Source organism: Apteryx mantelli, chromosome 3, assembly GCF_036417845.1.
Source record: "Apteryx mantelli isolate bAptMan1 chromosome 3, bAptMan1.hap1, whole genome shotgun sequence".
NCBI lineage: Eukaryota > Metazoa > Chordata > Aves > Apterygiformes > Apterygidae > Apteryx > Apteryx mantelli.
In genome coordinates, this window is record NC_089980.1 from 10,970,305 (window position 1) to 10,991,681 (window position 21,377).

A 21,377-nucleotide genomic window follows, 5' to 3' on the forward strand; every position below is an offset into this window, starting at 1 on the left:
TTCTGCCTATAGATTCATGGCTCAGGATAAAATATTTCATATTAGTATTAGAATTCAGGAAGGCTTTGGGGTGGGGCATATAAAATCTCCTGATGAGCAGGAGTTTTAGTAAGATTTACTAGAAAGGTTTCTACCTATGTTTTAGATAATCTGATTACTGTGTAATTTCAGAATTAACTTCCTTTTTTGTGCCAGTTCTATGTTGTTTTTAGGGAATAATCACACAAATGCTGCAAAAGAAAATCCCAGTTTTATTGAGGTCAATAGGATAACTCCCACTGAATTCAGCTGGGCCAGAGTTTCACTTTACAGGGAAGTCTTGGGGGAGAAAATAAATTCAGATTTCTGGAAATAGGGCAGCATGTCAAAAAGTTTTCTTTTTTTTTTCGTGCATGGTCACATTGCCATATTTGAGAAAGCAGCTCCATTCAGTGCCTTCAGGAACTCAGCAGGCATTCCCACTCCCACTGACTGCTTGCAAGCAGGGTAAGAGACTGGTTTAAAAGCTGCTGCTTTTCACAGTGGCCAAATACTGCTGGTGGTCTGAAGGCCCCATCAGCCCAGGCCAGGAAGCAGCTCCAGGATCTCGACTTCCACCAAGTTTTGAGCTTGGGACAACCATTTACAGCAGTGCCACCCTGCTTCTCTATGGGGGCCCAGGCTCGCCCCATGCCTCAGGGTAGGATCTCTTCACTTCTCAGAGGCCAGCTAGTGAGGCCATCCTTTATTCGCCCTGTTCACTTAGTTCTTACTGGTTTGTTAGAGAAACCAAGGCTGCTAGCAGCACTGATCTCTTCCTTTAAGTAACAGACCTAGCTAGGCTGATGCTACTGGTGTGGTCCTTCTGCACCAAATCACACAGATATCTAACACACATTTATGTGCTGATATTTTTAGCACAGAACAAGGCCTGGACGGTTCCTATTTGAAGCTACTTCCAAATGAATGAGAAGCAATGGATATGTAACAGGATTCAGCTCAAGCATATACAAGTTTTGTCATCTTTCTCATTAATCATACCTGTAGCAGACTAACTAGCAGTAAGGTTTCTAGAAAAACTTACCAAAAGAGACAAGCTTGATGCTTGTAAACATGATTTTATAGGAGCTTTGAATGAAGTGTGCAGTTACTGCTTTTACAGGGATGCGCTTCCTCAATTAAATATCCATGTCACCTTATTGCACTGTGCAGCATTTCTTATCATTAGCTAGTAATGTATGAAACGTTCTGGAGATGGACAACATCAGTGAAGTGGGGCTTTGGTTTCACCAACCATATAAGTATTTAATATGAAGACTTAAACCTCCTAGAAGAAAAACTGTTAAGTGAGAGGATAGTCAGAATTTTGAATAATATTATGTAATTAACTTTTCAGCAGAGAACAGCCTCTTTGCACTAACCACATTCTTTATTCTGATATATCAAAGACTGAAAACCATGGTCCTTCTTATGCCAACTGTCTTTTAGAATGAACACGAGACCCTCCCCTTTCATCTCCATATACCTAAAAATATTAATGCTAGTAGACAAGATCTTTCATAAAGCACATAAATGAATTCATTCACTGTAGCTTATTAGCTTAATCATCAACCTTTTTACAATGTAGCTGATTAACATTTTCATTGTTCTTCCTTGTTTTTTCCTTAGACTTTTACTTCTTTTGGGATCAAAAGATCTCTGAATACATAAGCTCAACAAATATCTGTGCACAACTGTACAACAATGGAAAACAGCTAAGGAAAGGCTTTCACAATTTAAGCTTCAAAGATACTACAGGAAACAACCATTTAAGAAACAGTTTTATTTGTATGTTTAATGTGATTATACACATTCATGAGTCCAACAAGATCTGCACTGTGACATTAAAGGTACAGTACAATAACATTCAACATGAGGTACTTCATATTTATATATCTGTCCTTTATAAATAATGCTGCAAGTCTGCTAAGGTTGAACACTGTTCCAGCACAAATGGGTGCTGTGACCTGAAGTTATCGGAGTTTATCACAACAACAACAAAAAAACCCCAAAACAGTTCAGTGCAATAAGTATGTAGAAATTAGAATGTTTACTTAAATACCGTTTTAGATATGCAGAAAGTATATTACATTATACTCTCTATCACAGATCCCCTCACCAGCAAAATCCAACATACGAAAAGCAAAGATGGCCAGGTACAGTTTAAAACAGCATCTACAAAAGGATGTCTATCAACATTATGCTTACATTCCAGGTTGATATGACTGATGCTTACAAATGTCAGTCACTGTGTTTAAACTTAGATACTACTGCTAAACAAACCAAACCCACATTTAAATACCTATTTCAGCGGCATGATGTCCTAAGGTGACTGGTAGTAGCCACCATCTCATAAACCAATGCCTGTTAGCAGCAAGCAGTGCTCAGAATCAAGTTGCTTTGTCGGTATCAAAAGCTGGTTTAGAGCACTTATGTTTATTAATCCATGTTCAAAAACTTGAAATACAGGCATCAACTCCTACAACCTGGAATGGACTCAGAGGAATTAAGCTAGAGGTAGCTTTCATCCTACTTTGTCAAAAATATGTAATAAAAGTAGCAAATGAAAATAATAATTAAATAACAGCTAATTTTCTACATATTACAGCTATACAGTATTCTGATCTCCTAACTACCTGTTCCAGCCAGTTAATGTAGTAGATAGCTCACCTTTATTTGCAGGTAAGTAAAAACCAACAAATAAATAAAAGTGAGAACCAGAGTATATTTCTACCAGTGCAGTACTCTGATTTGTCCCATTAGCTGAGGCACCTAATTTTTTTCCAAACGACTCAGAATGCAGCTTGCTACTGCAAGCAACTTGTAATCACTGTGAGTGATGATCAGATTGACATCTATGTCAATCATTTGCTATAAGAAAACTTAATCCATTGCTTACTGTCTCACTCTGTTTTCAAATGTATTTAAAATAAATAGAACTACTGCTCAGACATTGCCTAAAAGTAGATGACCATTGTCTCATGACAGTCCTAGATTTCCTGTTGCAGTCTCTTCAGCAACTCTTTCTCTAGCCCATATAATTATAGTCTGGTTATTTTTGGCTGCAGATCTAAATATAATTAACTGGAGGTTTTTTAAATCTCTCTCTGGGAGTCTTCCATGCAGCATTCTGTTTAGATTTCACTAACAGGCTGGTTTATGTACATCTGTTATAAAAAAAAACAAAAAAACTATACATTTTGAGGGTGTTTTCAGAAAGAATGTTAATTTGCTTTTTATATATATATTTTATATATATATATACACACACACGCACACATGCACACACACATATATATATTTATATTAAAAAAAATTACCACTAAGATGGGTGAAGAGCATGGATCTTGCAGCACAGTTTTTCACCTGTCTCTCCTTTTATCACCTAGAGAGAAAATCTGGGCTTTTGCCATAAAGTGTTTGATGTCTACACTCCAGTTTTCCTTGCTTCAGACTTTATTTTGGACACTGCAAAGATGTATTGGCATTTTAAGATGGCCAAAGGCCAGGATTCCAACAGCCAAGAAACACTTAGAGTAGTAGTATTAAGCTGGTAAGAAATCATATGGGGGAAAATCTGTAACAAAACCAACAAGGGAATTTAGGGTTATGCTACATTAATGTGCTGATATAATATAACATTAGTCTTCAATCTGTCTAAAGAACCATTTGGTCCTCTCATTTGCTTAAAACATACACAACAAACAGAACTCACTTCAGAAATGACATCAGAATGAGATGCATTAAAATAGGTAGTGTCCCTTTTAGAAGCAACTGTCACAATGCAATGGTGAAGAATTTTCTCATGTTTAAATAGTACCTGTATCTCTTATTTATACTGATTTCCTTCCCTGATAGTCATGAACCCACAATACTTTTCCAAAAATGATACAGACATATGACAGAAAGCTTGAAAAAGAACTCAGATAAGGAAAAGGTTCTGTGCCACACAACCCTCCGATCGATGTTTAACCACAAGCAGTTGCAAGAGATTCAACATTAACATATTAGAGAAGACTTTCTCCTCCTCACTGTTATTGCCTTAGTGCATATCATCAGATATGACCATAGTTGGGAATCTTCTCATCTTTGTCTAAATTTCCACTGATTATGTATAGTAATAAAAAGACGACATTTCATTTTACAGAAAAAAGTCCAAGTCAGGATTAGTACATTCTTTTGCTCCTCTACAATCTGCCTCTAAAATGTTTTGAAGGAAGAAAAAGACCTACAAGGAAAAAAAAAAACCAACTAACTTGTATCGGATGCTAGGTGTTACCCCCCCCGCATTTACTTAGCAAGGGTTCAAACAAAAGCCATTTAAATAGTAATTCAACCTAAATATAGCAAAACTAGGTCATGGGAGTAAAAGTTTAAAAGCTTCCTACACAATTTGCGCACATGCAAGTACTTCCCTGCCTTCCAGGTGGAATTCCTAGAACATGAACTCTGAGGGGAACCAGTCAAGCCCAGATCCTTCACTGTAAGCGTGTCCATGCACTGGGATCAGCATGCTGTATAGCTTCTGGAAAGCTCCTTACTTCTCTCCCTGGCCCTCTCCTCCTGCAGCTATCCCAAACAGCTGGCCATGGGAGAATCTCACTTGATGAAGGCATAACCAGTGTTTTTTCTGTTTACTGCTGAGGTGCATCTTTCAGCCACCAGGATAAAAAGTCGTCCAGCTTATTAGGATCTCTTAAGTCTGAAGAGCAGACAGAAGAGAGCGCCATAAAACAAGGTTCTCTACTTTCTTCCCCTCTCCTGCTAAAATACTGACAGAGAGCAAGAAGTGAAGAAAGAGAAGAACTGATCACTGAAGACAGTGTTTAGCGTAAGGAGTCCTAGAACCTGCGAGACAAGACGGAGGCATCCTCTGATAATTACAGGTGCATCAACAAAGGAAGGGTCAGCATCACCGGCATACAGGAACATGCCTCTCTTACAAAGGTTTTAAAACTTGCTTGTTCCTAAGAGTTCCAGTTTAGAGTTAAATATTACACTTAAACTTTATCACCAACACTGTTACAAGTACAGCAAGCCAGCAACTTGTCCACAGCATTTAGTTACATATTACCTGTACTGATCACATATCTGCAGATAAAAAGCTAAGCATCAGTAGGTCTGAACCAGACAGGTTCTTCATAGCAAAATGCTTCTTCTCCACACAGTTTCACTCAAGCATAAAATATGAGTTCGGGAATCTGCCCTCCCTGTACGCCAGTGCCATTTGTACTGTCTGAAGAGCACTGAAACTGAACAGTCACTTTCCCACACTGAACTTCTGTCATTCCTTCTTGTCCAAAATAACTTAGTTCATTACCATCCAGAATCACACTAGCTGTGTAAAAGGTGTCAGGCTCAATCTGCACTGGATATTCAAACCACACGGGAAAAGTGTTACTAGAACCATCTGAGAAATATTTACTCAAGTTCTGGCCTAGTATAACTCCTTGTCGTTTGAGTTCAATCTTGGCGCTGTATTCTGCTGATCCACAGCTGGAGCCATACAGCCCAAAACCAGCAATAAACACTCTCTTATCAACAGCAAACTGAATGCTGTCACATCGGCCTCTGTAACGCCACTGGTTGCTGCGGTAAGCACAGGACTGGAAACGGTGGCATCGCTGAGGAACGAGGCCTTTCCGGGGCTTGCTTACAAATTGCAACTCTGGCTTTTTGGCTGCCGTATACCAAAGGAAGATATCATTGGTTTCATTGAGAGTCAGAATCCCAGACTGAGCAGCACCATTTGCAAAGTCATCGAGTGCCATGGTAGGGATGCGTATCAGGTACAGAGCCTTTCCTAGGACCTTGCGCTTATTCTCTATGGTAGCGGTTAGCTCTTGTCGCTGACACTCGACTTCAGCCCAGTTCAGAGCTGCTTCGAAAACAACAATTTCTTTGGCATTCAGAGTCTCCCTTCGGAGAATGCTTTCGAGTGTCTGAAAATCAATGTCACAGAATCCCTCAGATTTCAAAGCCAGCTCGGCTTGGGCATCAATCACTTCCCAGCAACGCTGGGTCAGGTCAGGTTCCTCAAATAAGCAGCTCTGGGAAAGCAGCACACAGGCATTCTTTGCACTTAGACTTGTCTCTAGGAAGTTGACACAGGCGCGGGCAAGATGAGGGACAATATACTTCTTTGCAGCATAAAGAGTGGCCAATACGGTATCTGCAGCCAGATCAATTTCATCACAATATATGTATCTGAAATAAAACACATGCATGTAATACTACTGCTTAATGCAAAAAACACTATTTGTCAACAACATCTGAAAACTAGAAACAAAGAATTCCTAAATGACTCCACATTGGAACTAAACAGTGCCTTTGGAGAACATCCATTAAATTCATAAAGAAGGTACAAGCCAAATTCACCACTGATATAAGGCCATGGAAGTCAACAGGCTTACATCTAAGGTGAGTAAGATTTTGCATTTGAGGCACAGACTAAATAGATGCTGGTTGCATTTACAAACTATGGCCCCCTCCAGCTCTGTTCTCCTTCAGGACACTCTTTGACTAATGAGAGGCTATCTCTCCCAGGAGATAGCTCCTGAATGGCTAATGTATATGGCAAACATACCACAGTCTGGAACATGTGTTACAAAGAGGACTAGGACTGTATGTCTCATGATGATGAATTTTTATGATTTACTGAGATAGTTAACTAGTCTGTCAGAAGTAAAATGCTATCCGAGTACATCAGAGGCTGCCCATCTTCATACTTTAGAACTGCTGGGTTTTGTTAGAGGATGATGAAACCCATAGAAAAAGCAAACCTGAAAATAAGAATTCTGTGTCTTTATTAATGCTTACAACATCCTACCTCCAATAACACAGTGTTTTCTCACAGTCTCAGTGCATAAGGGGAAAAAAGGCTTTACTGCTAGGCTAGTGTGGTGGAAGAGATGAAAGTTAAATTATATTTATGTGACTAAGCTGCTGAGATTCATTACTCATAGGGAAATGAAGAAATGTAGAATTTGTTTTTTTAATGTCTCATGCTTCAGGGCCCCATTTGCAGTTGGTAAATGCAATGTGTTAAAACCACACTAGACACAATTTTACTCTTCATGTGAATAAAGAAGTCTTGATAGTTGCGGCTGATCACCATGACTTTCTCCAGTAAAACTGAAGTTAAATGCAACCCTGTACTAATTCAAATGTTCCAGTTAGCAAGTTTCCCAACACAATGCATTTTGCAGAGCAGAATGTGCTTATAAAATGGAATTAGTACTTACACTGATCTTATTATAGCTGTAAATATCTTGATTTATATTTTTGCAGGTATAGTGTGATTGACTGAGATTCTGACCTGCAAGTCATTTCTAGTTAGTGATGAAAAAGATAGTAATGAGGAAAATACTAAAGAGTAGTTATGATTTCTAGGGTAGAATAAATTCTGGTAAAATTGGATCTGTGGTTAAAATGAACTTGTAAGAATGCTCTTCTCCAAGTCATACTTTGAAAATACGCTTAGAGTAGATACTGCCCAAGCAATATAACAAAATATAAGTGGTTACAGAGAGAAAGAATGCTAACAGGCCCAACCCTTTCTGCCGTTATTACTTGGTTTCAGCTGGGCTATTTGTACCAACAAAGATCACAACTAGAGGTCACAGATTACAGGCTTAGGTCCTTTACTGTCCAAAAAACGTTCAGTATTTCAATTCATTTGTTTTTATGATTCCAGCTCTTTTCTCCCTTCTATTACTTCTCTTTGCCTGCTAATACTGCAGAGAATTATGACATCTGTTTTAAATTTAAATAGTACAAAAGTTGTTAGTTTAATATTCATGAAAGTGAAGAACTAATATCACTGATTAACAACAGACATAGCACAGATCAGCAATATTCCACACCTCTCACTCTGCCAATGCACCTCAATTCTGGACTACAACTGCTGATATTCCAGTTCCAACCTTTTCTTGAACAAGAGGATTCTGCAGCTAAACCACAGGGTTTGATGTTTTAGTAATACACTCCATCCTGGGTTAAAAATGAGACCATGGTTCTAACTTTAACAGTCAAGATTAAGATAAAATATAATACATTAAAAATACCAATTCAGTGGATCAGAGTATGAATTTAACAACCTCTTAACCCTATTTTTAAAACTGTAGAGAACAGCCAAATCAATTTTAATGGAGGAATAATTACTGTCTATCAGTAGAGACTATATTAAATAATATGTTATATCTAAGCAATACTTTGACTCATATTTGTCATCAATATGCACACTACACAGTTAAAGACAAATAATATTTATGGTATAAGAATTCACTGTCCAGGAAAAAAATTTGTATTTTCTATTTGTATGTATTTTCTTATGCAGATTGCGCTGCACCTCTCCTGACTATGCAAAAGAGTGTGCAAAGGAGAGGACTACTTTGGGATGGGTGAAAGTCTTTTCCTTTTTAGCCTCAGTGTTTTCAGCCTTCTGCTTTCCACTGCTCACAGCCATTACAAGGAGCACTCATGGGGAGGATTTCCTGGGCCGGGGGCAGGGGGGGCAGAGGAGGGAAGGGGGCTGTAGCTCCCCCACAAGCTCCACCCAGTGCAGCACATGCTCCAGATCATGAGATGAGTGGAATGCTGCACTGCATCCCTTCCCCTCTGCTGCACCACCACGGCTGCAGGCAGCCCTGCCATCCGCAGACACTGGAGCACTCTGCAGGTACAGGCAGACCGCATCACAAAGTTTGCACTGGGAAGGTTATCTCAACATCCACAAAGACAAAAAGTTTGTGGGTTTTTGCTTTTTAAAATAAAAGCTTAAAGAATAAAGAATTCCATGGTTCTGGCCATGCTCTCAAAGATAGTTTCCTAAATTGCCACAGGAAAAATCATTCGCCATGCCCTAGGTGTTGGTATTGATGTTCTCTTTTTTAGGTTTGCTCTCTAAACACATTTCTTCAAAACACTGACAAATTCAAAAAACATTCAGTTTTTACATGACAAATCACATTTAGCCACAGCGAAATAGATTTGCTGTTCAAAAAGGAAGGCGACGGGGGGGAAACCCAAGCATCTCATATTTGTGCCTTCTAGAATTCTGTATGAAAGTAAAGCACAAGTCTAAGCTCTGCAAAAAACACCCGCAAAACCAGAAAAGGCCCAAAACAGGGATCTGTAATGCACCTACCTACATAATATTATATCTTAACTTTATATTCCAGACCCATACAACAGCTGTGCGAGTTCAGCTTTTCCTGGCAGCTACTATGTTCAAAACATTTCTGATGTTCATGTTGACCTCTAAAAACTCTATGCAACAAACTCTATATGCAACTTTGAACGTTCACCTACAGTGCCACTGAAATACACAAGAAAAAAAAAGGAAACTATTCCACAGTTGCAAGCTAGTCAAAACAGTCTATGAAATACATTAAATTGTCAGCTAGTGATTACACCACTATATGCAATAAAATCTGCAGTATATTAGAAGGTTACCATCAGCTACTGATGTATATTCTTCAGCTCAAAGCAATGACAGTTGCTAAAGCTGAAGAGAAAAAAATCTCAAAAGCCATAGCATTCCTGTGACAAGGAATTTCTCTTTAAAAATTGGAGTTTCTAGATACATTCAAGGGCAATTCAGCAGGGAAACTGTTTCATTGTGTTCACTTAGAAAAAGATAACAGTTCCTATGCAGTTTGCAGGAAGAATGAAATACACAGAAAAATAGTGATTATGTAAACTGTCTTCCTTCCCATGAGTCAAATAAAACCCCATTCATTTAAATAGCCCTTTAAATCACTTTCCAAACGCATCAATATGATATATGAGCAGAAATTTAATTTTCAGAAGCTGTATTCTGTAATTTAGGATTGTTTTTCTAAGACAAGTCCTACATACAGCAAGTTTACAAAAGAGCTGGAATTATGTCAAAATACAAACCCAGCCATTCTGATTTTTTTTTTTAAACTTTTCACTATGCTTGCAAAGTAGAACAGGTTTTTTGTTACAGCTGACAATTCTTTTTAGTAACTCCATTCCTTTGTGTAACATGTGTAGTGACAAATCAAATCAATAGGCATTACAGTATACAATGTGCCCAAGGATCCCCTGTCAAAGTCATTATTTATAACTGCCTACATTAGCCTAATATATGTATGCCTCGGAGTAGAGGGGGAGACCAAAATGAGGTAAAAACAGAAGTTTGAAATACTTGGAGCACAAAAGGAAGAATATTTTTAAACAACTGCTTTCTGTCTGCATATACTCATCTAATACTTTAACTTTAGTGTATGTATACATCATAAAGAAATATATATCTAGCAGATGAATGATGCTTACTTCAGCATAGCGAGAAAAGCAGCAGGCTCAACATCTGGTATACGGATTTCATCTTTGTCCTCAGCAAGCTCTCCATAAAACATTGCATGGAATACAGAGCTCCCAACAGCTAGGACATACTGTTGAAAGAGGGAAATCTTATTTCATGCTTTAAACTGAAAGCACTACCAATAAAAACAATGTGGGAGAGCCACTCTGACACTGGCTTCACCAACTGACACTAGACACGCTTATGTGAGAAAGTCAAACTTAAGAACAAAATGACATATATTTTCTTTGCATTTACTTCTCTTGGGCATACATGCATTAGCTACTGGAAAACGCTCACATCCATTACGGAAGTTTCCTATTTCCAGAAAAACTTCTCAAGAGTAATATTAATCAACAGAACAAGTGGTATTCTTAACTTTACAGTGAATGTCTTATCATGACAAATATAGTATTTAACTGGAAATACAAAGAAAGGTAAAGGACAGAGTATTTCACTGGATGTAACTTTCTAAAATACAGAATTACGTCTGCCCCGGAAGAGCTGAGTCTCCCACGGTACGTGCTGGTGTAACCGTGGGAGCTCCCTGGCTATCCTCCCGTCCGAGCTGCAAATGCAGCTGTTGCTTACTTTGTGTCCTGGCAACCGCTGGGTCACACCTGGTGGCCCGACCACAAAATGAACATCTGCCATCAAATCATTGTTGAACATCACTGCATTTCTACAAACAGAAGCAATGTGTTAATTTATGGTGCCCAATAACTCCATGCTTGCCCCAAACCCAAGAGAATAAACTCGTTAACACCGTAAAGTTGCATGTTAGTAGAAAGAAAAGCAGGTCACACTTTGTTTTAAACTACTTTACACATCATCACACAAATATACTGGGAAAAAAGCAAGGTTGGGGGAATAATAAAAAAACAAACTTATGAAAACTTTTCAGAAAGTAAAAATCAAAATCAAAAGCATGTATCACTGAAAATCTCCACTAAGGTCTAAAAGCAAATCTTTACTGGTATGTTGCAGCAACACTTTTATTTACTCAAGACAAACTGCTGCACTGTCTGAAAAAGAGACATTAAATTTTTTCCATTACTGGAATATTTGCTTAATGAAAAATAAAGAAACTGTATTTTATTCAGCATACAAACAAAAAACTAAATGTAAGCATTACAAACATTTTGATACTTTTCACCACTCTATTTAAGCAGCAAAAATAAACTGTCCTGAACTTACCTCTCTCTGATGGTTGGATAAAGTCCTTGCCAATTAGGTGCTGGGATAGTGTTGTTGTTATTGAGATTTTGCTGGTGGTACTGCTGGACAGCAGTTGTATTAGTGTTGGCTGGCTTCTTTCGGGGAAAAATATCAGCAGCCATCTTCTTCTTCTTTTTGGTCTTCAGGGTAATGATTTCATAGCAAACTGGAGGCAATTTGCTGCTACTACTGCTGCTGCTATTTCCCTTCTTAGAGCTTTTCTTGGACCTGTTCTTGACCGTCTCTGGAAGCATCAAGAAGAAGGTGAGACATTTCATGTTCTTTCCCTTCTCATCTACCATGAGTATACTTGTCTGTATAGCTAGATAGCCAAACTAGCTACAAACATTAAGAAATGCAAGTGTAAGCTGTTAAACATAGAGCAGCAGAGGTGAGAGTTTGTTTCTTTTCCAGCAAGGCAAGGTGACCTTTCCAGGGTACCGAATAAGAAACTGGCTTTAAGTTTGATCCAGTACTTGAATTGTTAAATACATCCCCATCATTCCTGCCAGTTTTATTTCTTCCCAGATTTCCTGATATCGAATCACTTGAAAGTGCTACCCCCTGCAAAGAGGGTAGGCATGCAGCTACAGTGCTGGCGTTTTGAAAGAGAGGAGCAAGATGTGCTGTAGCACTGCTAGCCAGCTCAGCCAGCTGAACTTGTGTGTTGAGCGGATCCGAACAGAGTAGGTATTACAGCCCTGCAGATGGAGGCAGCCAGCCTTCGGAGCCAATAGCTGAAGTCACCGATAATGATTGGACCCAGCAGCACAGTGACACCTATTGTAACATACACAGCTCTAACATTAAAGCGACAGCAGTTGCACTCTTCATTTAATATGTAGAGCTAAGTAATAAAGGAAATTGCATGCACAGTTACATAAGTGCATGACTGGCCAGCAGCAAGCATGTTTCAGGATCTCCTTGATGCTTCTTGAATTTTCACAGAGAAATAATAGCAAGCCTGAATCAGGTAGAAAGACATATCTGAGTCTAAATATTTCTGTGGGAGCTATTTCCACATGTAGTTGATATTAGCATGATTCTGTAGTATTCCCACAAATCCCTACCGTAACACTTGTTCAGCAAGGAGAGCTATAAATATCAGAACCAAATTAAACTAAATTAACCAGCAGCAGAAGAGAGAACGATTCAGTTAAACAATCCCTTTCAGTGCAGTTTATATTCCAGTGTAACATGAATAGAGATGAGGTCACAGCTTTAGCTTTAACTCCTTATGTTTCTAGATAACGTAACAGCCTTTGACAGGGGTCCCAAATCACTAAGCAGTGTTAATTAGGCTGGCTTACACCAGACACGGCTGCAGCACTTCAGAAGAGAACTTCTAAATGTGCAAATCAGTTTCAAGCAAATCAGAGTGAATATATTTAATCAATATTTCAAAGCGTTAGATGAAAAAGTCCAGACGACTTTGAGAGTCTCAGGCAGAAATCACTCCTTGAGATGCAAACACACACAGATTTCATTAGTAACTACTTTTTGAAATAAACAGGATACAAGCTTAGCCAGTCAAACCATTTAAATTGGAAAGAAACCTAATTTTCAGTCATTAGTTTACTAAGGACTTAAATTTAGATTGGATTTCCTTAGTAGTAGGTCAAGTGTCTAAAAAACTGGCATGCATAACTGCTTAGAAAAAAAAAGTAAAGAAGAAAAAAATATTAGATAGCAACATTTCAAACCTTAAAATATCATTTTTTTTTAATCACCCATAGTTCAAATATCATTCTATACTTTTTTTCAAGTTTTAAAGAAAAAATCCTCTTTGATGTCAATATAAATACACCCCCATTTAGCCTTAATTGATTTTCCTGGACAAGAGTACAGCAGTGAAATAGAAGCGAAGGAAGGGGTGGAAAAATGGCTGACCTTGCTGAAATCCATGGCAAAAACCTGCCACTGACCTAAACTGAAGCATAGGAATGTTATTCAGGCTATTTACTGAAACACCATTGCGACTGCTGGAATCACAGGTATGGCTCCATAACCGTATTTCAGAATGTCTTTAAACCCAAGAACTCTAAAACCTAAGTGCATGTATTTCACAGATTATCTAGTCTCCCTGAGGTACCCTTCAAATTAAGCACTAACTAAAACCACTGGCAGTAGCCAACCCCTGCCTTTTGCTGCACAGGTTTGAGTTGGTATTATTTCCAGCTGCACCCCCTCTCTCTGAGGTTACTGCTCATGGAAGGGGCAAATACAGGGAAACGTGTCCATGCCTCAGCTGCTCCATTTCACAATCTAACATCTTAGCGCAAAATCACTTTCACTGGTAATTTAAAAGAAGATGGTGGATTGTGCCTGGTGTGACTGAAGAGCTGAGATACACCCCTCCTTTGGTTAGAGTTAGGTTATGCAATTTTCAAAGAAATATTTTCTAACAAGATCTTCTTCCCCCCTCCCCTCTTTTTTTAATCTGTGACGGATTGATTTAGGAGAGAAATGAACAGTCTAAATCATGTTGAAATGTGGAGGCAAAAGGAGGAGTAAAGGAGAAAAAAAAACTCAACTCCCCAGATGGGATGTTTGTAACTGCTCACAGTTGAGAGCTTATAATGTGGTCAGAGCAGGTATTCTCAGCATGAAATTTCAGTTTGTTAGGTTTGTAAGTGATTTTTTTCTTCCTCCTTAAGTAAGTTTCCAGCCCTTCTAGTTACAAGAATAACCTTTTTGCCTCTGCATAGGAACGACGGAAGAAGTTTAAAAATCTTTAAAGATACAAGAAAGAAAAAAAAGAGTGTTCTTCAGAAAATCTGATTTTTAACATTGCAGATGGCACAAGGGTAAAGGTTCCAAGGGCTGGGAGAGTCATATGGGAGATTTGATTTTAATTCCATACATCCGTTTCATATATTACTAAAGTACATAAAAATTTTTTCAAACCCTTTGACCAATACGAATCCAAAGACTATACACATACATGATTAATTACCAGATAAGGTCACTGGGAGGCTTCAGAAGAAATATGGAATGACAGACAGACCGACTGGTTAACTCAGTCTGGGAAAGAGTAATAAGTAAACATGAACCAGTAGGAGCCAGCGATACCTTCAACCTCTGTAAAACACAATGCACATGTAACATACTCTGCTTTCTTGGGGAAGGAAGAGAGCAAGCCACAGCTGAAGGATGATCAGCCTGGATCCAGAAGTCACACAGAACCTAGTAGACAAGAAAATAACTTCCATATGACAGGACAGAAGTCTATCCCTGCAAATAAAAAGTCAGTCCAACCGCTCTCTCTGCCTATTCTTAAACCACCCAGCAAAACCTGGTCTGCTATGACAGGAAAATAGATGGTGTTGATCCCCCAATAGACTCCAAAAGTTCCTACAAAAGATTATGAACCTCTTACAGTTCTTAAAAATATCTTCCACCAAACTTTTTATTAACTCAGAAACAAGATGTCATACATCAATCATAAGACACACTAAGTCAAAAAAAAATTGAAGACTTTGTGCCAGTCATAACACTTCTTTTTGCTTCCGTGGCAATTTCCATCTACTTTCCTATAACACGGTTTTCTCTTTACAAATCAATATGCTAGCAATCAGCACAAGTAAGTCACGAAACACTCCCTGTCGAAAGCCTAGTCAAAATCCAGAGTTTGAATCAGTCTGTCTGGTGAGAGGATCAAGGAAATTGATCTTTTCTCACTGGAAGATCTTCTATTCATTTCTCCGAAAATTTCTTATGATATGTTCTCAACCCTTTTCAGTCGTTCTCATTTTTCTTCATCAATTCTACATTAACAGAACTTTATAAATGCAACTTAAAAAAAAAGGAAAAAATACTTCACAAAGATACCTAAATCTTTATTTTATAAATAACTGTAGTCAAACCAGAAATATTTTAACTTGAAGGGTGTAGGAAATTCCACATTTAAACACAGGCATAATGAAAATCTAAAATGTCGGATGTGAAAAACTAAGCAAAGGAATACATTCTAAGCCTGAGATACTATGCCTCAAGTCTCATTCCCCTTCAAATTATTAGGAGCAATTTATAAGTCTCTGGAAATCAGCTCCCAGAGAAATATTCTTAAAAATCAAAATATCACTTTTGTTCTTTAAATAAAAATCTGTGTAATATTTCTGCCACCCTGTTTTTTTTATCCTTTAAGACCATAATGTGCCTTGAGACTACTGTGAAGGATGGCATAGGAGGCATACACTTGGTGTGCAACTTTTAATAGCATGGTAGTAGTGCGATTATACCTTTCTAAACATAAATTCCAATTGATAAATCATTTAATTTCCAGGTTTACACAAGTATTCTTCCTCATATTACATCAGTCTCTTATGCTGCAATAGTAAGTCTACCCCCTCCAATTTTTTTTTTCTTCTAATAGGTTGTGTTTTTTCCTATATCTCATATCTACAGCTCAGTTTTTCATGTAGTATCATGAACCAGGCAATTCCATAAAAAACAAGATTTCATCAAAATCCCCGGTTTTCTGTCACAACTAGTTCCTGAATAGAAGAATGAATTCCAAGTAGGCAATGAGAAAACGCATATATTTCTCTTTTGTAAAGTTGCCAAGTCTCTCCGTTGGCAGTTATTATGTCTATGCATTATTAAAAGTCTTTGTTTAAATTCTGGATTCCCCTTATTATGAAGCACATTTTAGAAAGTAAATCTTGATTAACCAAATACACAACGTCAATGTTTAACAAATCTACCTGTACATTGCTACTTTTCATTGAATTTAAGTTGACTTTAATCAGTCATTTAATGATGACATGTACAATAAAAAAAAAATTGCTAAGGAGCCCAATTCTATTTATGAGGAAGCCTGGGCTGTGAATTATTTAGTCACTTTAAAGAATTCTTCCTGACTGCCCTTCCAACCCTTCTGTTTGTAAAAATGATCACTTGGAAATGTGACTTGATTTCCTTATGTAAAAATGCACTACAGTCAACAAAATCTTCCAATGTCCTTGCTCTTTCACGAGTTTCTGATTGGCAGCACTGAAACTACACCCAAATTGTATCAGCTTCTACCTGCTGCATGGAAAAGCTGGACTTGAAGTCTTACTTAGAAAGGTCTTCTACTGAAAAAAAAGAATAAAAGAAGAGAGAAAGAAGGGTAAAATTGTAAAGCCTCACAGAGAAGCTAGAATTTAGGGTAAAAAAAATAGTGTTCATTTCTCAGAATTGACAAAAGCTGGAAAGAGTAGAATAGCATCAGAATAGAATCATAATTTAAAGTCAAGGCAGTGGTTCTTCTAGTGCTGCATCTTGAAGCACTAGAAGCTTCCAGTTGATGTCCAAAATAGCTACATGCTATTTTGCTATAGGTCTTGTGCTATTCTAGTAACATGCTTGCTGGCAAATATTCTTCCTAACTCTGCTTAGTGATTGTCTTATGTTTTACAGTGTGAGGATTTAATCACTTTGCAAGATTTTACCCACAGAGATACTTTTTACATTTTCTTCCTCCACCCAAATCCCCTTAATGCTTTAAAGAAAACAAAACCAAAGTCCTGAGCTGCCAAGTAAACAGGTAAATACAGCTAAAAAATAAAATCAATATTTAGTTTCCTTTTATTCTCTTGTTCTTGTATTATTTGCTATTATGTAGGCTATATCTCTGCATGTAACTTCTCATTGGTCTTCTTACCAGAGCAAGCTTAATCTTTTTATTCTATCCTTACAAAAAGCCTTTTTACATCTGCAGTCATTTTCGTTACCCCCTTCTGATTTTTACAACAATATCCTTTTGGAGACAAAGCAATCAAAACAAAACATTGCATTTAAGAATACGGAAACCATTTATTCCTATGTTTGCATAATGTTAAAGTTTCCCTCTGGGTGGATTTCAACTGATTGTTTTAAATGCAGTGCAGGCCCACAATGGTAAGTTGAGTAGGAATCCAGTTCATCAATTTCAATAATTAAAGACCAATTAAAAAAAAAAAAGAGAGAGACTTTGCTCCCAGAAGGTTTAAGGGAACTGATGTGCCTGTGAAGAATCCCTGGAAGCCTACTGGGACAAAGCAGGCTTACCATGAACCTGTTCTTAAAACAAATGCCACCTCTCCTGCTGTCACTATTTTGTGATACTTTCTGGCTCACCTACTTAAAGTTCACTATTTAACCTCAGTGTGAACTGATCCCATTCAGTAACTTCATATTTAGGCTGAAAACATGCCAATCTAATACAAAAAAAGACTTCTACACTGTTAAGTTTTGCTTTTAAAATTAAAGATTTTGTTCTGAGCTGGACCAAAATAAATATAGCTACCATATTAAAATGAGAAAGAAAAATATGTTTAAAGTTGCACTTGTATTTTCATTATAATTTCAATAACATGCTTGCTGCACGAATGATAGCCCATATAAAACATAACTATATAGGATAAGGTTTAGGTGTACACAGCCTACAGTGCTGGAGTCTCATATTTGATACTGCTACTGTGAGTTATCATACAAACATTCTCTCCTGTGCAAATGGAACAGAATAACATGATAAGCTTTACCACAACACAAAATATATGATTTTGCCAGTCTATTGATATATATCCCCTAATGTCATAGTTTGGTAACTGCAGGTAGAAAATATCCTAGAGCAGAATTCACAATTTATCTTCTAAACATTAATTTGCTTCTTGATAGTTCAAAGAAAAAGCAAGAATTACAAATGAGCTCTGAGATGAGAAAACCTGCAACTACAAAATGAGAAACTCAGTTCAAGGTTATAGGAGATAAACTGTTTTTCTACAAATTTAAAAGTGGCAAATATTACTTTTCTTCCCCATCGCTAATACTTCAGGTTGTCCATTTCATTTAATATTGAGTTTTGTTCCTGACAATCTGTGGGATTAAAAAAAAAAGTTCTCTTTCTCAGTGACTAACATTTTTTTGCTTCTAAACATGATATTGCAAACCTGAAAGCATTCAACCGTTTCTCTAAGGTGGAGGTCAACTTTAATTCTATTCTGCCTCTTACCAAAACCGACGTACAAAGAAAAGATCAGATAGCTCAGGAAATTGGTAATAAGATACAGTAGTTTTCGTCTCTAGGTCACTAATTCCAAATTGACTGAGGTCAACAGTAATCAAAAGTCATTAGCATTTAATGATCGTTCAGCGCCCTGTGAGAAAAGGGCTAGTGATCTTAGTGCACTTCAGAAAAACCACCACTACAATTAGTACTCACATACTGGCTATTTCAACAGAGAGATCAGGATCGGATGACTACAGGCAGAACTTCTATTCTTATCTGAGAGTCAGATCTCACCTATGCAGACAAACTTTCATACTAATTTTAACTTGAATCAGAAACTATTTTTTAAAACCAAAGTTAAATTAATATAGGCTCTGTAAAGGACAGGTTGAAAGGTCCTGTTCCTTTACATCAGTGGTTCCCAAACCTCTTTGTCCTCTCATACATAGGCCAGTAAGTCTGTAAAATGTAAATGCTAACACAGATAAAGAGAAGACAACTTCTCAATAAATCCCCACTTTTGAGAACTGATGGCTCTAAAAGAATAACTACCCCATGAGGATCCACAGGGGAGACTGCATTACTGTAGCTATGTTGGTGTATAATTCAAGGACTACACTTTTTCATGTGCAGACCAGTCTAATTTCTCTGTGTCAAATAACAACGCTGAGAAACATCAACCTCCTGGGACTCCCATGCTACCAGCAACTTCCAACTAGGTTAGGAAGAGGGGGCTTTTTTTTGGTTAGGTGCTGTAATGCAAATGTAATTATGCTCTCTCATTGGAAAACCACCTGATGTCAGTCTTGTTTTAAGCAGTAACTCCCTAAACTTCATTAGCCATAAAATGTCTGTTTTTGAAACACACAGTAGACCAGTGATTTGGCACACTTGTCCTTATAGTAGAAGAGCATACCTGGCAGCATTCAGTTAAAAAAAAAAAAAAAAAAAAGAAAGAAAAAGAAAAAGAAAAAGAAAAACTTTAAATGAGCTAAAAAAGTGGAAAAAATGGTACAGCTTCTTGTTTTCCAGTGCATTTTAACAGGTGAGGAACAGGTGAGTCCACTGGCAAATCAAGCATCTGATAAGAAACACATTCTTAAACATGGTGGCATATCATTTCTCAAAAGTGAATATCATCAAAACACATGAAGAACTACTCTTGGAAATTTCTGACAATTGTTTAATAACACCTGTTTTTAGATATGAGGGACTGATCACTGCTAACCTGAGCTGCATCTGTTCAAGGATCAACATTCAAGGAATGGAACCAAACATTACGTCCATTCAACTGCACTGTACTGAATTAATTTTCTTTTGACACGTTAGAAGCTGAGGATCTTGTTACTTGCTTAGAGCTTTGTTTTCAGACTCTCAGGTCACATGAATCTTCTGTTTGGATTTAGAGTGGTGGTCCCACAGATAAGGTTAAAAATTGGCAACATTTTTCTTTATCAACTGTTTTAGAAAATCAGATTTACCTTCCTATGCTGCAGATATTTCAGTCACTCTTACCTATTAGATCAGTTATGCTTTAGTATTTCAATTAATTTCACCTTTTTACAATTGAATAGCAGCTTCTTTGCAACAATGAGTTTTCAAGATGAACATACATATGCTCCTTAAAATAACAGTTTCAGAAAAAATATATATATTTATGCCATTAAAACGTATTTGTCTAGAGACATTGAGACATCCTAAATGTCTGTTCTCCCTGTCTTAGAGAGCCTAGAGTCAGAACTGCAGTACAGGAAAAGATAAAAAGCAAGGAAAGAGCAAGTAATCGAACATAATAGCATAATGCTATTTTAAGGGATTGTGCAAGGTAAATGTACATGCACATTAGTTGTAAATATTGCAAAGTTTTATATAGCATGAAAGTCTTTCCTTCTTTTTGGTACACATGGTGCAGTATCAACTTTATTTTAAAGGAGAGTATTACTGAAGACAAAAGCAAATAGTACTAAGGTGTACTTTGTACATATTTATGTGCATTATATTATTCAAACATAACATGGTATTCTTTTGAGCTATGTGCCTTGACAGAAACTGAGCAAACTGCCTAAGAGTGCAATGATTGCTTTCAGCTCTGAATTAAACTGTATGCGAGGATTCTAAAAGAAGGCAAAACACTGCAACAAAGGAACAATTTAAGCCACCGTGTACCTTTCTGTTATAAGTAATATGCAGCTATCTTTAGCACCTCCCCAATATTAAAGAGCATAGTCTGTGCTTCCCTCTACCCCTACGCGGGCAGGGTGACATACCATAATTGGCACATTGCAAGTTATGGATTAGATTTTAAAAGGATTTTGTTCCACCAACTATTACAAGCCTACATATAAAATCTCACATCTATCAGGTGCAAGCAAACATTCTACTCAACTGAAGAGTCATTTTCTTTTCAAACTCTGAGGAAAAACCCTGCAAGCAAGCAGTCTTTGAGTAAGGGGGAGACAGCAAAGCTCTAATTCTAAAGAATGTAATTTTTTGAAGCAAAATGAGTCCTTTAAATTGCTTTAGATTCTGAAGAAAAGAAGCTGCAGCTAAGGTGGATACAGTGTAACACAGTACCTGAATATCCTGTCTCTGAAGGATGTTATCAAAAAGTCATTCAGAGATTGTAATGAAGTGGTAGATGATCCTCTTGTAGACTGAAATATTTACTCAGTATATAAGGTAACCTCATAATTTGGGCAACTGGGCTGGACAAGGCGATATCTGAAGGTGCCTTCCAAATCCATTTTCTCTGTTTCTACGTCCTACATATCCAAGACAGTCAACACACCATTCACATATCACCAACCAGTCTACAGGCATTTTAAAATGCAATCGGAC

The 21,377-nt window shown here is 37.5% G+C and overlaps 1 protein-coding gene across 1 annotated transcript; it reads right to left on the minus strand.

The window, feature by feature from the left end:
• Positions 1-1,786: 1,786 nt before the first annotated feature.
• BTBD3 (BTB domain containing 3) lies at positions 1,787-11,894 on the minus strand. Its single transcript, XM_013960121.2, has 4 exons — positions 11,546-11,894; positions 10,940-11,030; positions 10,321-10,439; positions 1,787-6,225 (listed from the first exon to the last, which is right to left on the minus strand). Exons 1-4 carry the CDS (start codon positions 11,866-11,868, stop codon positions 5,193-5,195), a joined length of 1,566 nt encoding a protein of 521 aa, XP_013815575.1. The 5' UTR covers positions 11,869-11,894; the 3' UTR covers positions 1,787-5,192.
• Positions 11,895-21,377: the final 9,483 nt, after the last annotated feature.

Excerpts from the sequence above, each read along its gene's own strand:
- BTBD3 (XM_013960121.2), bottom strand. The coding sequence starts at position 11,868 with ATGGTAGATGAGAAGGGAAAGAACATGAAATGTCTCACCTTCTTCTTG. Across the intron at positions 11,031-11,545 it reads TATCCAACCATCAGAGAGAG|AAATGCAGTGATGTTCAACA; the intron begins GTAAGTTCAGGA and ends TTCTGTTTGTAG. Across the intron at positions 10,440-10,939 it reads AGCGGTTGCCAGGACACAAA|TATGTCCTAGCTGTTGGGAG; the intron begins GTAAGCAACAGC and ends CTCTTTCAACAG.